Source organism: Podarcis bocagei (genome assembly GCF_964188305.1).
Source record: "Podarcis bocagei genome assembly, chromosome: 12".
NCBI lineage: Eukaryota > Metazoa > Chordata > Lepidosauria > Squamata > Lacertidae > Podarcis > Podarcis bocagei.
Genome location: NC_138137.1, coordinates 42,022,041 through 42,038,960, shown reverse-complemented (window position 1 = coordinate 42,038,960; position 16,920 = coordinate 42,022,041). Strand labels below are relative to the sequence as shown.

The following is a 16,920-nucleotide window of genomic DNA, read 5'->3' as shown; positions in this document are numbered from 1 at the left end:
CACAAAATGCCTTAAACTGTTACAGACCTTTGTTGTTCAGCCTCCCCAAGAAAGTCTCCAGTTTATCCAACTTCATGTCCGATTCTAACTGCATATCTGGCCTAGCTTCAATTTCTAAGCAAAATAAGAATGGAAACAGTTGCTGAGATTAATGAGAATCAAAACTACTCTCATTAGACATCATACTCTTCATTTTTTTTAATGACCCACCTTCCAGGGGTTTTGAGATGGGTGTTGTTGACTTCAGTCTGTTGCAGAAAGGGGATGCGGCAGGTGTTATGGCAGTAGGAGATGCTAAGCCTGTGGAATAAGCAGATGCTCAGTTTTGCATTACATAACAGATGCTTCAGTTTTTAGCGAATTAGCATGCCTAAACATTTCACCCAGAAAGCTCTCCCCATAATCACTATTATGCAAATATAGGTTATGGTCTCCTTTGGGACCATGCATATCCATATTTTAAGCATTCACAAAAGCCTGGGGTTAGGGACATTTTTTGCAGGAAGATGCGGTGATGAGAAAAGATAATAGCAATTCCCAAAAGCAAGTAGGGAACTCATTGGTTAAGTATCCTAACACGATGTGATCAGATGTTGATTGCTTAGATCTTATTTACAGCATCCTGAGGTCTAGTTAAAGGGTATTCAAATTGCATTTAAAAGGAAACTCAACATACAATCAGCTTCAGAATGCAAATATTTTGCCGTTTCATCATCCTACTGTGCTTTTAATATAATTGAAATGACTCTACAAATAATGTAGGGGGAAATTGAAATGTGCGGCTTCCAGAAATTATGAGGAACTGAATGTTCCTTGGCATATCTGCCTCTGCTTGCTTCTCACTTCTATCACTGAAAATATTCCCAGTTACAAAGGATGGATAAATTCACTGACCTTTTTTGACCATTCTGCCAGCCACAGTGAACTGTGTCGAGTCATTGGCTGCTCCTTTCCCTCTCGCTTTCCAAGCCTCTTCCCGAACACTTATCAATTGCTTTCTTTCTTCAATTGTCATTTGACTTTCACAGGTATCTGACATCCTCTGGTTTTCAAAGAGAAAGAGGAGATGAATTTTGAGGCACAAGAAAGAAAACAAAAACAACCAAAAAAACCCTGGCCCTTTAAATGTGTTCTAACTTACAATGTCTCCATACATTTTTTAAAAAAACGTAATTTCCATGTTATTGTTAGATGGCATTTCCATGCATGAATCTTTGGCCTAAACATATTTGATTCACCGGCAGAATTCATCTTGTACAATAATTTATGTGTTGTTGTTTTTGTAAGAAACATTGACAAGATGGCACTATGGGTAATTTTGTTGTTGTTCCTAATCTGGTTATTTTTTCAATAAGCATCCAAAATGCACATGTTCACCTCTGATATGCAGAAGGAAGCTAGTTCTTTGGATTGTTATTATTATTATTATTATTATTTGCTCAGTTTGACGCTAGACAAACTTTCGGAGCATAGATCACATTGAAGAGCATAGATCACATTTAAAGCTATAAGATACCACTTTGAACAATCATGGCTTCCCCCAAAGAATTCTGGGAGCTGGTCCCTTCCACCTCACGCAACCCTAGGACTGCTTGCTCGCAGCTCTTGACAGTTTCACCTAACTTCACAGGGCTATAACAGACATCAGCCTTATTTCAGGTGCATATGTGCAAGAATGAATACACAAGAAAAACAGGTAAAAGCTGGTACGTTAATTTTAGCCCTCTCATGAGATAAACACAACCACATTGCCATGTGCATTCACAATCTTCTGCTGAGCTGGTTTCTAGTAGTGTTTCCATAATTGTAATGATTTGAGCAACAACTCCCTCCAGTGCCTCTCCATTTTACCCTGGTTGCAAGGTGGCATGGCATAATTCTTCTTGTAACACAAGCAAATGCCCCAGATTACCAAGTTCCTGCCAAGAAACCACTCAGTATGACGCTGGTGTTTCCACAAGAGCACCAACTACAGTTTGAAGAAGGCACTACAACAAAATAGATTTGTTCTGCTTCTTTGGCCTTTGAAATCATGTTCTGACCCAACTAAGTTAACCTATGCATTTAGCAAGTACTAACCATTGAACCAAAGGGTGAACACGGGTGGCGCTGTGGGTTAACCCACAGAGCCTAGGACTTGATGATCAGAAGGTCGGCGGTTCGAATCCCTGCGACGGGGTGAGCTCCCGTTGCTCGGTCCCTGCTCCTGGCAACCTAGCAGTTCGAAAGCACCTCAAAGTGCAAGTAGATAAATAGGTACTGCTCCGGCGGGAAGGTAAACGGCGTTTTCGTGCGCTGCTCTGGTTCGCCAGAAGCAGCTTAGTCATGCTGGCCACATAACCCAGAAGCTGTACGCCGGCTCCCTCAGCCAATAAAGCGAGATGAGCGCCACAACCTCAGAGTGAGCCACGACTGGACCTAATGGTTAGGGGTCCTTTACCTTTACCTTTAACCATTGGATTGCTCTTGGCTGCTCTGGGGATATCAGAAAGTATTTATCTCTCAAGGTATTTTGAAAGGCTAAATGGACAGATTTTCTGAACTGACTGTGAAGATCTAACCCTTATATGGTGTCTTTCTTTATCATGAAGTTAGTTTCGCTAACTGGGGAATCTGTGCGCCCCCACCCCAATGTTGAAGAACAACTCTTATCAGCAGAATGGCAAATGGTCAGGGATGATGCAGTCTTGGAACACCTGAAGGGTTGCAGGTTCCCCAGACTTGACCTAAGAGAAGCAAATCAGCTCAGAACAGCTTTGTGTTTTAGCAAAACTGTCAATTCTGAGATACCTGGAAAGGGGCTTATGCTTTTACTCCATCCCTTTCTTTGTACATATATACAACTGCTATGTACTCATCTCTCCATTTGGATACAAGGCAATGCAACAAAGGAAGGAAGACTATAAACTGCACTCTGGACCACTACAAGGAGCTGAAGTGGCTTAATCTGCAAAGTTCTAAAACTACAATAACTTTTTATTGCCTGGTAAGAATTGATGGGATCCACATAGAAATATTTGTGCAACCATAAAATACTTATGAAACCCAGAGAAAAGGCAGTGCCAAGGGCCATGGTCGTCGTAGTGACAAAAGGAAGTGTTCAAGAAAAATGCAAAAATATCTAACACACACTGCTTGTAACTAGTGCTGGTCTCTTTAAACCTGAAGGAGGGTCTCTACCCCCATCGTTCTACCCGGACACTGAGGTCCAGTGCCGAGGGCCTTCTGTCAGTTCCCTCACTGAGAGAAGCAAAGTTACAGGGAACCAGACAGAGGGCCTTCTCGGTAGTGGCACCCGCTCTGTGGAATGCCCTCCCACCAGATGTCAAAGAAATAAATAACTGTCTGACTTTTAGAAGACATCTGAAGGCAGCCCTGTTTAGGGAAGCTTTTAATATTTGATGAATTATTGTATTTTAATATTTTGCTGGAAGCCCAGCCAGATGGGCTGGGTATAAAATAAATAATAATAATTACTACTACTACTACTACTACTATTATTATTAAATGGTGTGTCTAAACCATTAATTCAGACAAAAATGCCTGAAGTATTTCTGCTAGGATCCCAAAGGACTTCAAAACAGAAAGGGTTCATTTTCTCCACAACTGAACACAACACATGCCAAAAATAATTTAGACCAAATTACCCAAACTAAACTTGTTGTGATTCCTGCACTGCAGGAGGTTGGATTAGATGACTCTACAAATGGTTTAGCATGATTCTATGAAAAGCAAGATAATCTGTACAATAAAAAAACTCAGTGCCAGGAATGGCAACCTGTGGCTGCTCAGGTGTTACTGAACTCCTATCAGCCTTAGACAGCATGACCAATGGGGTCAGGGATGATGGAAGCTACTGTCCAACAACATGTGGGGGGGGGGCACAGGTTTCTCAACGTTGTTTGAACCCATAATATGAATAACATTAGTCATTCTCATCACTAATGAAGCAAAGAGCACTGAGCCCTAATGCTTTGTTTCAAAAGTTGCAATCATACTCAAACATCATTAAAAGAGGCAGCTTTGAAACCCAGTTCTGAGTTAAACCCAAGGGAGGGAAAACCTTTATCCATTGCTACGCTCACTGGCTCTGGCATATCACTTTTTTTGGTGCTTAGCAATGACCAACTTCGCTTCTGAACATACAGACACACTGCACAGCAGAACACACGAAGATCAAGAGAGATTTTGGAGATGGTGGCCTAGTGGATGAAACTTAACTGAAATATACAGGACAGAAGGAGAAAAGAAAGGCTTTCATGTGTATATTAAATCTGCTTCCAAGGTTCCTTTCTGAATACATGGATTGTTGCAATGCACTCTATGTGCAAAAACTCTGCAGCTGGACTGTCGATGGGGGCAGGCTATCACCAGCACATAAGCTGCTAAAAAGCTTGCATTTGCTGTCTATACATTATTCAGCCAGGTTCAAGGTTTTTGTATTGATTAACAAGGCCCTTAACAATTGGGTCCAGGATGTCTTAAGGACTGCCTGTTCCCTTACATCCCTGCCCAATCACCAAGGTCTTCAGGGGAGTTACTGTTAGCTCCCCCAAATGGCTAGGATGTATGGAACATATCCACTAGAGGAGCCAGGCATTCAGAATTGTGTGCTCAGTTCTGTGAAACTCCTTGCCAGGTGAGGCCAAATAGGCACCCTCCTAGTTGGACTTCCGGCACCTACTGAAGATTCTTTAATTCCAGCCCACATATATTATATTATATGTTTGCATGCATTTATAAAGTTATGCACATGTAACTTCTTTTTTTTTGCATAAATGATCCCTTATCAGAAATCTGGAATCCATTCAGCCAAATAATACAGTTTGCTGACAATTCTCCCAAAGAGTGTCACCACAAAACTGAGTTGCATATTGTTTTGGTTCTAAGCTAAAGAATCAGACAGAACAGGCAATATTTCACCTTCCATCTCCAGGGGTGACGCTCAAAGGCCAGGGGGCTTGGATCTTTCAAACTAGCACTACTGACCTTGAGGAAAAAGAAAATGGAAGTATGAGAAGGAGAGGAAAAGCAAAGAAGCAGAAACAGAACAGAAGCAATAAGCATCCAACCCCTTTTCCTGAGTTATAGAAGCTCAAACCTAGAACCTCCAAACAATGGCTTGGTTGTGTGAAATAGCTATCCTGGGTTGCCACTACTTCCCAAGCTACAGAAATAATCTGCCTCTAAGGCGGTGCAAAACAAATCCCTGAAATCTAGCCACTGACTCAGATGTTTGCTTTGGAATTTGGGCTATCCATATATTAAATCTGTAACCTGCCTTGGCTATATGTGTAAGACATCTTGGATTTAGAGAAAGGCAGGCACACAATATATATAAAAATATATGATAATATGCTGGTGTTGAGTAAGATAATGTTTACATTGGAGCAGCTGATAATTTCATCATGCTCTAGGAGGAGGAAAGATGAGAGACAGGGCTGTTTAATCAGCTCTGCTGAGACCACTGGACTTCTCCTTTCCCTGAACTGATTTCATTAAAATTAGCTGCTATAGGAACTTAGTAACTTTTAGGATGGTGCCTATTTGTTTGTTTTCCTCTTGCATTGTGTATTCTTCTGTCTTGTTTATTACTGTTCTCATGTAAGCCCCTCTGGGTGCCTTTTCAGCTGAGGACTGGGACAAAAATCATTTTTACAAACACACAGGTACACATCACCATTTCTGGTTTCTGTCATTGCCTCCAGTTTCATAAAGGGGTGAGGGAAAAGAGAATGAAGCCAAACAAACTGGAGCACAACAACCACCCCACAATTTCTCCACCTTCCCCCTTTTCCAAGTAGAGAGGAAAAACCCAGTTTGTGCAGCATTGTTACTGTAGTTTTTATTATACATTAGACCTACAGGAAGGAAGGAAACAAGCAAAAAGGCCCTACACTGTGCTCAACAATATGTAAACAATAGAGTGAATCATAAAAACTTTTATGACACTAATAGTGCCTTTTTTGACCACCTTCAGAGTAAGAAACAAACATTTTGCTAATGCGCCAAGTTACAAGGAATCGGCCATCTGGAAACGGGGTTAGTTAAGTTGAACAAATCCAGACTTATCCTGCCCCAGTGAATGGGGGTGGAGGTGTCATGATACTTGTTGGTAGCTGACCACCATCTTTGGAATCTGAGCTCCCCTCCTGGGAAGGGTGGGACCCATGGCTTCACCCACACTAGAAAACAGTGGATGTGTGAATTTCAAAAACAAGGCATTAAATGTTTTAATGCACTGAAGACAAATTCACATCATTCCAAGGTTCAGAATTCAAGTCGAATGCCACTCTTGAAAGCAACCCAAATGATTAGATGTTAAAAATGATTAGGTTGTATGCTGCTGTGTGTTCTGCTTTATAAGGAGGAGAGTACATAATGGCCGGCCACAATTCAGTCCTAATGATTTCCAGACATATATATATATGTATGTGTGTGTGTGTGTGTGGAGAGAGAGAGAGAGAGAGAGGGAGGGAGAGAAGGGATGAAAGAGAAAGGAAGGGACAAGGGAACTATGGGTTGTATCTAATGCTAGTCATACTCTGCGTAGACCCATTGAAATGAATGAAGATGGCTAACTTGGCTCCATTAATTTCAACGGGTCTGAGTGTAACTTAGACACAATCCTATACCCCCTCCGCATGAACAAGCACTTGACAAATCATTGCAATGTCTGAGTCTGCAAGATTTGCTCACCTGATTAATAGGTACAAAGGGATGAAGTTTATGGGCAGCAGCTATAGCAGGAGAATAAGTAGAAGCATAGACAGGTTCCTATGGACAGGGGGCAGAAGCAATATGAGAGAATTAAAAAGGTATGAAGATGATGTAAGGGACAAAGTAGTGATCACTTCATGCTAAACCTTATCCATCAAATTTCTCCCACACCAGACAATATTCTGCAACAGTAAATAAAAACCACACACACACACTTTCCTGAAGCCACTCACATGCGATAATTAAAAGCTTTAGTGGTATCAGAAAGAAGCATGCCAAAATAGGGCTGCCATACATCTGGATTTTCCTGGATCTTAGGCAAGTCAACTGCATGAGAAAGCATATGTACACCATTAACCACAAAGCACCATTTCACACCATTAACCACAAAGCAATGCTTTTAGACTGCAATGCGTTTAGCTCTTCCTGAAACAAAGAACTGTCCATTATTTTGATGCACCACTTCCAGAAAGGGAACCATTGGCTGAAGGGAATACAGAATTGCACCCAAAGAACCACCACAGTGAGCCTAGAATAACCCCTATGCATTAGAGTCAGGCTTACCCAAAGCAGCTTAGACATGGCATTATAATCTGTAACTCCTCCTCCTTCCTACAGGTTAAAACAAACAGGAAACATTGCAGAGCAGGAGAGAGGTGTAGCTGCAGGAGGAACCTTGCATTCCTAGTGCCACTGCTCCTAGTCGGATTAAAACTCACAGTGGGTCCGCTGAACATAACGATAGCTGCAGTTCCAAAAGAAAAGCAAGCTGCCGTCTAGTGGCTAGACCCACTACATTTGCCATGGATATTTTGGGAATCAACGCTTGATGTAAGAATAGCTCTAAAGCAGGATGTCAGCCTGAAAAGGTCGCTTTTAGGTCTCAGTAGGAGATTAAAAAGCATCATTTTTGCAGGAGCACTTTGTTGGAATGAAACGCATTTCAAACCCCCTTTGCTGATTTAATATTCCACTCACATGACTTGGAGCTCACTGCATAATCTGGAACTCTAAGCCGACTAGGGTGTGCTTTTCAATAAAGAGACAACCTAACAGAGATGATTCGAACGTTTCCCTCGTGCGATTATGAAACCGTGACGGGAAAGGGAACAAGCCAAGAAGGCAAGGTCAGATATGAGAACAGATAAGCTTTAGTTCATCCCTAGGAGTCTTCAGTATACTGAACCAAATACAATTTTAGCTGCTAAAGCTGAATGTTGGAACATTCAGACAGACAAAGCAAAATACTTCTTCACACAGCACATCCGGAATTTGCTGTCCTAAGATATAATGATGGCATCAAAAACCTGAATGGCTTTAGAAGAGGAATAGATAAATTCATGGAAGATAAGGCTGCCAATGGCCACTAGCCACAATGACTATGTGCAGCTTCCAATGTTGGAGGCAACAGGCCTCTAATACCAGTTGCTGGGCAGCAGAAGTGGGAAGAGAGGCATTAATCTTCTGCTTATGGGCTTTCCCTAGACATCTGGTTGGCCACTGTGAGAACAGGATGCTGGACTAGATGGGCTTTGGCCTGATCCAGCAGGGCTCGTCTCATATTATGTACAATACGTGCAATAGATTTGAATGTTAAACACAGGGGGTCATTCCAGGAGGCAACATGGAAACAACTTATTGCTATTAAAATATGAAGCATGTTCTAATTCAAGGAAAGGGTGCCACAAATAGCATGTCTCTTATAACATCACAGGTTGGCAAAAAAAATTATGATAAATAAGGTCCAATTATGGCAGCCCACGTAAACAAAAATCCGCTTGCCCAAGCAGACTTCTGGTTTCTCTTCTCTCCTCTACACCCCACATGTTCCAAAAATCTGCTCCAGAGTGTTCCCCAACTATGTGGAGCAGATTTTGGGGGTTTCTGGAAGACTGTATGGTAGAGGGGGGAAAGAAGCCCTATTGCACAAATGCTCATACTGTATTGGATCTTGCCTAATCTCTGTATGCCTACCAACAGCTATTTTTGGAACCAAGAAAGTTGGCATGTACAATAAAAAGGTATAAAGTTTCATTCCAAAGTATGCAAATGCTTTTATAGTGAAAATGTTTTCCTCTATGCATAAAAAGGCATTACAAACCATCAGCACTCAGGATACCAGTTTGCATAGTAGATCTCAATTATATGTAAAAGATTTTAATTTAGAAGAGCACCCCAATATTAAGGCCATCAATTTATTTTAATTCCTCATTCTCTAAATAACTATTGTTTTATGGAACACCACGGAGTGGGGAGGTAAAAAGGCTTGTTTTTTTGTATTCACTTGAAATAGTTTAGTGTGCCTAAACTATTTTTTAATAGTGGCGCGGGTGGCGCTGTGGGTAAAACCTCAGCGCCTAGGACTTGCCGATCGCATGGTCGGTGGTTTGAATCCCCGCGGCGGGGTGTGCTCCCGTCGTTCGGTCCCAGCGCCTGCCAACCTAGCAGTTCGAAAGCACCTCCGGGTGCAAGTAGATAAATAGAGGCTGCTTACCAGTGGGAAGGTAAACGGCGTTCCGTGTGCTGCGCTGGCTCGCCAGATGCAGCTTGTCACGCTGGCCACGTGACCCGGAAGTGTCTGCGGACAGTGCTGGCTCCCGGCCTATAGAGTGAGATGAGCGCACAACCCTAGAGTCTGGCAAGGCTGGCCCGAAAGGGCAGGGGTACCTTTACCTTTACCTTTAAACATTTCAGAGGTGTGCTTAATTCCTGGAAAAATAATGGACGTTCTTCTGTAGATGCAAAAGAGCTTTAAGCTCATTTAAGCATTTAATGCCATACTTTTGCCGAAACCATTACAGGTCTATTCCACTGGATGGCTGTGCTATCTTACAAGTGCATCATTTATGTTTAGAAGAGTTACAGGTTGCTGCTCCAAGCTGCATCCAGAAGTATATGAAGACGTACCAAGCAAAGTCAGCCACAGGCTTCAATACATAACATCATGCACCAACAGCCAATTAACAGTTTACACAATTTTCAAGAAAGCAAAAATATCATTCCTAGAATCGTTTTTCTGAACAATTCCTACTATAAATGGATGGTATCAGAGATTCAGGTTTGATCAGCCAGTGTAGCTTTCATCAGCACTAGAAATAATGCAGTCCTTTATAAAATATCAGAGAGATGCCCAACTGCAGATATGCAGTAAGAGAGGGCCTTTGAGGAACTGAATGCTGCTGTCTTAAAATGAAGCCATGACTCTTCCCCATACTAGATATTTGAAAAGTAAGACAGGTTTGGAGTGGTAGTAAAATAGCAGTGAGATGACATTCCATAACTTGCATTTTAAAGGCCATTAAATGCCTTTCTGAAAGTTCCAAGCTGCTTCCAGCATTTGACCTTTTGCGCCCTAGTCCTACACTTTGAAATCTTTCCAGTGAACGAGGCTTAAAAGCAAAATGTGTGTATCATCCAGCTTTTCTGAGATTGATGTGTTTAAATGTCTGGACTAGTAAGGATACATTCTGGAGGCATCTTCTTCCAGGATCAGATTTAATAGCGTATTTGGTAACTGTTGGGAGATAAACTGCTACTATGAATCTGCTGATTATCTCCTGCTGGCCATTTGGATGGCTCTCTTGAAGACAACATTTTATTATATCATAGAACAGTGGTTTTCACCCTGGAGTGCCTTAAATGATGGTCAGGGGTGCTGGGTGCAACACTGGCCTCCATCCCTCTTTCCTTCCTCTGATGGCCTCTCGCGTCTCTGCCTCCCAATCGCCTGCACAGCTGTTTGATGCAGCAGCCCTGACTAGAAGCTCCCCAGGTCAATGGATGCCTCTGGGGCTAGCCAGGGGGTGCTGGTTGCCAGGAGCTGAGGCAGCCTCAGAGTAAGCAAGCAAGTGGGTGTTGCTGTTGGGAATGGACAGACAAATGGGAGGCCAGGCAGGTGCTTCACTGGCCTTTCTTGTGCTCCCTGCCTGGGAGATGAGTGCCCAGTGCTGAAGGGGAGCCTTTCCTCTATGCAGGCCTGGCAGCGCCTGCTGCTGCCTCTCAAGGTAAGGTGCTGGCCTCACATTCACCATTGGCCGGTCTCCATTGGGATACTAAGGCTGGGGGCATCCTCTTCCCAGGCCACTGTAGGGCAGTATGAGGGACCAGGGGTGGCGGCAGCAGCTGCCCAGAGGACTCCCAAGGAGAGAGGAGAGGAGTGGAGTGGAGAGGAGACTGAGGGAATGCTCCACAAGGGAGGGTGTTCAAGAAAGGGTGAGAGGCTGCCAGCTCTGCAGGCAAGGGGTGACATGACTGGGCTTCTGAGCCCCACATGGGTGCCACAGAAAGAATGTAGTTGGTCAAGGGAGCCATGGACCCAAAAGAGGTTGAAAACCTCTGTCGTAGAAGGTTCTACCTCACCCCTCCAGCAAGTTTCCAGGGCTGTTCTAATCTGGACATAGTCAGCTCTTTGGTTTGATCTGCCAAAAGCAATCCATTTAAAATCTTAAATGGAATTATTCAATAGAGGTGATGGTGAAAAGAGACATTTTGGTTTGCCATAAAAAGACGAAGACTGCAATTCTACTCCACTGCACACCGTGGGGCTTACTTCTGAGTAGACATGCCTAGGAATGCACTGTGAACCACCTGTTCTGGCTGAGGCACTTTGAGTAGCTGGCTCAGCCAGATAAAAGCCACACTTGAAATTGCATACCGTTTTATCTCCTTCATCTAAGATGAATGAATTCAAAATCGAACAATTAGAAGAACAAAAAAGGGAGAATTTATTTCAGCAGCAGAATTTAGAAGAACCTGCTAAGTTGAAGATTATAATTTTTAAAAAGGAGGCTGAGAGGGGGCTGTTTTCATAGCAGATCAAGTGATCAAAGAATTTTTAGCTGATTAATCATGTGCCCTTCAATTGTTCCAGTTACTTAATTAAATTTAAAATAATTTCCATATCATCAAAGCCTTGGTATAATATAAATACTTTTTGGAGATATTGAAGCAATTGAATTAAAGCTTCCTTAACAAAAGCTACCATTCTTGGTTTGAAGAAAAAAAGACATAATGATAATATTGTCATGCTCTATAATTAGACTGACTAACCTGAGCCAAAGAATGTTTTTGTTTTAGTTTTAAAACAGTGTCCTTAATGCTGAGCCGAAAATCGATCGGCAAATGCTTTAGTTGATTAATCAATCCTTTCAGTATTACTTTACACCATACAATTATAAAGAGAAGAGATAAAATGGGATAATTCAGGTTAAAAGAGCACTGTAAGTTCCAAGAATGAATTGCTGTTAGTGACCTCAATAAAATATAGATTCTTTAAGATTTCACATCTCACACTCCAGGAAATAGAGCTACAGAGCTACATGATACAGAGAGGTGACATCCTACAATACTTAGAACAGCAATGAGGAACCTGTGCCTCTCAAGATGTTGGCAGACTACAATTCCCATCAACCAGCATTGCCAGTGGTCAAGGATGAAGGGAGTTGTAACTCCAATATCATCTGAAGGACCATAGGCTTCCCTTGCCTGACTTCAAAAAATTCTCTCTTCTACTGCGGTTGTGGAATGCTAGGCATCTATTTGCTATGCACTCACTTCTCACCTATGATTCTTACCAAAGAATAACTTGTTAGGTAGCTAAATATCCATTAAGGGTTGCAGAAACCATAAAATACAAAAGAGTTGTGCCACATGTTATTGTGGAATAAGCTTCTGCAAACTAGTCCCCTAAAGCTTACATCTCACTAAAACTTTTTTTTCTTTAAAGTGAGACCATGAGACTTTTTGCTAAAATGTACCATCATGGCTATTTTTCAGGATTAAAATACAAATGCACTACTTTAAAATGCAAATGCCTATGTGGTACACTTTGAGGAGCCATTGGGAAAGGACTTTCAAAGAGCCCTGTGCTGTGCTGCAAAGTCCCTTGATGTTAAGGGATTCACAGGTGTGCAGCCCTGTCCACCAATCAAATTTGGCCCACCAAGGTAGGGATGTTAATTTCTGTCCCTCAGGCCAGATAAGGGCCCCCACCCTGCCTTTACATTAGATCTGCCTTCCCCAACCTAGTGCCCTCCAAATGTTTTGGACTACAACTCCCATGAGTGCCGGCCACTATTGCTAATGGATGGTGGGAGTTGTACTCCAAAAGAACTGGAGGACACCAGGATGAGGAAGGTTGCATTAGAGGAATACTGCTTTGACTCTGATGTTAAGTCAAGATGCTCCTAACATAATTGCATTCCTTAATTATTTTGCAAAGCATATGTTTAACGTTCTTCCATCCAGACATAAACCTCGTGTCAAGACACCGGGGGTGGGGGTGGGGAATCATTTGTTCAGCAAAGAAAGCATCTCAGATAACTGTCCTTGCTGCATAAGAGAGATAGATTGGTTGTGCTTCAAGTTCAAACCCGGCTGGTGATGAATCGCCATGCTACAAGCAACAGCTGTTACCTCCAGACAGGCATGCTTCTCTAGCTTGATGCATCTGGAGCGCCGAAGTGCTTTCAAGTGAAATACCTTCCCCATACACGGGCAACTTTACCTTCTTCGCAAACAGCGGCTCCATCTCTGGCAGCTGGGGGCCACGCTCAATGACAGATAACCGGCCAAACTCCGGCTTTTTGTTCAGCCTGTTTTTCCAGTCTTCTTCACCACTCTTCTTCAGGAGTGCCAGCCTGAAAGTGAGGAAGCCAAAAGATAACGCGCTGAACTATTCTGGCCAGTCTTCTGTATCCCTTTCACGGGGCTGTTGCACACATTACACAGCAACACACCTGGGATTGGGGGTGGGTCGTGACTCTGTGGTGGTGCACATGCTTTGCTGGCAGAAGGTTTCAGATTTAACCCCTGCCATCTTTAAGTAGGGCTGGGGAAAACTTTGTATGCGGCTCTGGAAAGCGGCTGCCAGTAGACAGTGGACCAATACAAGGCTCAAAGTAGCTTCCTACATCCTACAGCACATCTATCCCCACATCTTGTTGTCACAGTGACCACCCAGATACCCCAATGGGAAACCCACAAGCAGGACCTGACCCCAAGTGCATTCTCCCCGCTACGGTTTCCAGCAGCTGGTATTCATAAGCATTACTGCCTCCAACCATGAAATCAGAGTATTATAGATTTTGCAAACTTGCCTTAAATGTTTGTGTTTCTAACTGTTTATAGATGTTTTCAACAGCTTTAAACTGTTTTAAAATGTGGTTTTATTTCTAGTTGTATTTTTTTAAAATTAAAAAAAATGAGACATGCTTCCTGCCCTGAGCTGCTTTGGGAGGAAGGGAGGGATATAAATTGAACAACAACAACAACAACAACAACAATAATAATAACAACAAAAACCATTCAGTTAACAATTCATAAATATATGGGGGGGGAGGAATAACAAAATAATTATAAAACCACACCCATATTTTAGTCAAAACTATACATAATCCACCTCTCCAGAAGCCAATATACTGAACAATGTTAAGTTACAAAACCATTTTCTCTCAGAATTTAGACTGCACGCAGCTTGGGGCAGGGATCTGTCTTTTTGTGGAGTGTGTGTTATGTTACTCTGTAAAATGCCATGCACAGATTCAGGGTAGGGTGGGGGCAGGGCTGTGGCCAGGCGTGCAGGCGACGGGGGCGTGCAAAATTGGCTAAAAATATGTCCATAAATATAAATTAGTGCCTCATAAGAAATGGTTTTAAATAGAGGGTGAATTGAATATGTGGAAGCGGGGGTTGGGGGGTTGGAGGAGAGGCGGAAAGAGGAACTAATTTGTCCACGGCTATGGGGCACAATCTGGACAGTTCAGGGGCACAAGTTTACCTAGCTACGGCTCTGGGTGGGGGAGATAGCTGCCACTTCTCTACCTCAAAAGAGTGAGCTCTGATCCCTGGCCTTAATTTTCCCTGGGGAAATATCTAAGCGATATGTACCAAGCAGTGTTCGAAACTCCCGTATTTCTTGGCGCATTTTGCGACAGTGAATTTCATTAGTGTGAGCAGTTTCTGAGCTCTGGATGCAGTATTTGCGCCTAAGATTTCAGATTAAAACTGCAGAGTGGAAGGAAAGGAGGACCTTTGTTTGCCTTCCCACTTCCAGCTACTCTCTGAAGACTGGAGATGAGACCCTCTTAAGAATATCAGGGAGGTGAACCGGGGAAGGGAGGGGGAATTCTAGAATCCAAAGGCTATGTAACCAACTTTTTGAATCTTCTTCTATCTTTTATCTTTTATCTTTCTATATAACTTTGGTATTTTGATTTAACATGTTTTGAAAAAAAGGGGGGAATTCGTGGAAGGAAACGGGGTAGATCTTGGGGGGAAAATCTTTTTTCTATTTTGTTAAAGATGAGGAGTGATGTTAAGATTGTAATTTAAATTGGCTAATAGGCATAACATATTAGGTTTAAATTGGGAATGAGAACTTGTGGAACCAACTTAGGGAAAGGGGAATACAGTCAGGAGGGGAAGGAGGGAGTCCCAGAAAGAAGGATATGAAAATAAGGGTTTAAAATTGGTCTTTCTTTTTCTTTCTTTTCTTTATCTTTTCTATTTTTTATACTCTGTCATTATTGGAAATTTTAATAAATATGATTAAAAAAAAAAGAATATCAGGGAGGTGGGCAGGGGAAGGACTAGACCGTGTGAAAAATGTACAAAATATTTTAGCTGGAGTTATTTTCAGCTCTGAATTCTTGTTATTAAAAAAGCAGGCCTAGACATTCTGTTGTTGTGCCCATAACATAGGTTTAAGGTGCCATTTAGCTTCTAGCTTTCATATCCCAGTTTCCAACACTGGTACCAAGTAATCCTTCATCCTTGTGCGTAAAAGCTGAAAGACAGGAAAAGCCACACCAGAGGAAACCCCACTCCTGCTGCCTCTTGCCCAGGAGGAGTCTGCTTTCTTCTCTTTGATGTGTTTTGATGTGCTTATTCAACACCCTCTGGGGACAACCAGAGGTTCTGTGGCAATTTGACATTGGAGCAGGGGTTGAAAGTTCCCCATCTTCCTTGCTTCGTCTTTTTTCCCTCCCCCAGATCCTTCCTCAAACAAGTGGGCTGCATATCACTCCTTAAAGGAGCTTTTGTGTTTAGTACAGGCAATGTGGCCATTTCTTTTGTACAGTATTTTGAAATTAACTATGCAGCACTTCTCTATCATCAAATGCATGGAAGTGGTAAAAAAGAAAAAAGGAAAGAAAAAGTACTGGTGAGTAGTTCTAAACTCAGCACACAAATATTGCCAGCATGTTCACTGCTTTGTTGCTGGACTACAATTCCCATCATCGTTATCACTGACCATGCTGGCTGGAGCTTATGGGCGCTGGAGTCCAGCAGCCTCTGGAGGGCTACTGGTTTACTATCCCTGCTGTAAACTCATGGGCAATATTGGAATCAGGCCACTGATTTGATGCCAAACTATAACCTGGAATACACTTAATATGCCTTGGAGAGGGGAAAAAACTATAGCTGTGTGAGGAGATCATCAAAAAGGCCCTACAGGGGCTGTGTACAGTCGTACTGTGGTTTTCCAACAGCTTAGTTCTCGAACCTTTTGGCTCCCGAACACCGCAAACCTGGAAGTGACTGTTCTGGTTGGCGAACTATTTTTGGAAGCCGAACGTCCAACATGTGCAGGAAGCTCCTGCAGCCAATCAGAAGCCACACCTTGGTTTCCAAAAGTTTTTGTGAGTCAAGCTGACTTCCAGAACAGATTCCGTTTGAGAACCAAGGTATGACTGTATATTGCATGCCAGACCAACTTAAATTATAAGGTGGGAGAAGCTTAATTGTTACTTATAATGTATGCACATCTGTTTGCTACATTTCCAGAGCCGTTAAGGACACTTCCAGGTTGAAGAAATAGGGTGGGAACTCAAAATGCTGAATATTACATTCTGATCATGGACTACCCACAGCCATTCTTGCAAAAAGCCATTGTTTGATTTGCTGGAGTCTAACAATTTGGTTCAGCTATCTAACAGAAGATGGAGAAATTAATTTGAGATTTTCACTTCACTGTATTCAGGAAGGGCTGTAGTAGTAGTAGTAATTTATTTTTTATATGGCGCCCATCTGACTAGGTTGCCCCAGCCACTCTGGATGGCTTCCAACAAATTATAAATCCACAGTGAAGCATCAAACATTTAAAAACTTCCCTATACAGGGCTGCCTTCGGATGTCTTCTAAGAGTCAGGTAGTTGTTTATTTCCTTGGCATCTGATGGGAGGGCATTCCACAGGGTGG

The 16,920-nt window shown here is 42.5% G+C and overlaps 1 protein-coding gene across 16 annotated transcripts in view; it reads right to left on the bottom strand.

Moving 5' to 3' along the window:
- The window catches only part of SVIL (supervillin), a 151,961-nt gene that overhangs the window by 25,470 nt on the left and 109,571 nt on the right, over positions 1 to 16,920 (bottom strand). For 13 of the 16 annotated variants that reach the window (XM_081164071.1, XM_081164072.1, XM_081164070.1 and 10 more), the window contains 6 exons: positions 13,226 to 13,358; positions 6,700 to 6,777; positions 4,924 to 4,989; positions 895 to 1,042; positions 211 to 300; positions 28 to 114 (listed from right to left, as the gene is read on the bottom strand). In XM_081164071.1, the coding sequence (XP_081020197.1) occupies positions 28 to 114; positions 211 to 300; positions 895 to 1,042; positions 4,924 to 4,989; positions 6,700 to 6,777; positions 13,226 to 13,358 (602 nt within the window). The remainder of the gene's footprint in view (positions 1 to 27; positions 115 to 210; positions 301 to 894; positions 1,043 to 4,923; positions 4,990 to 6,699; positions 6,778 to 13,225; positions 13,359 to 16,920) is intronic. The other 3 variants (XM_081164082.1, XM_081164076.1, XM_081164078.1) reach the window with 2 other exon arrangements.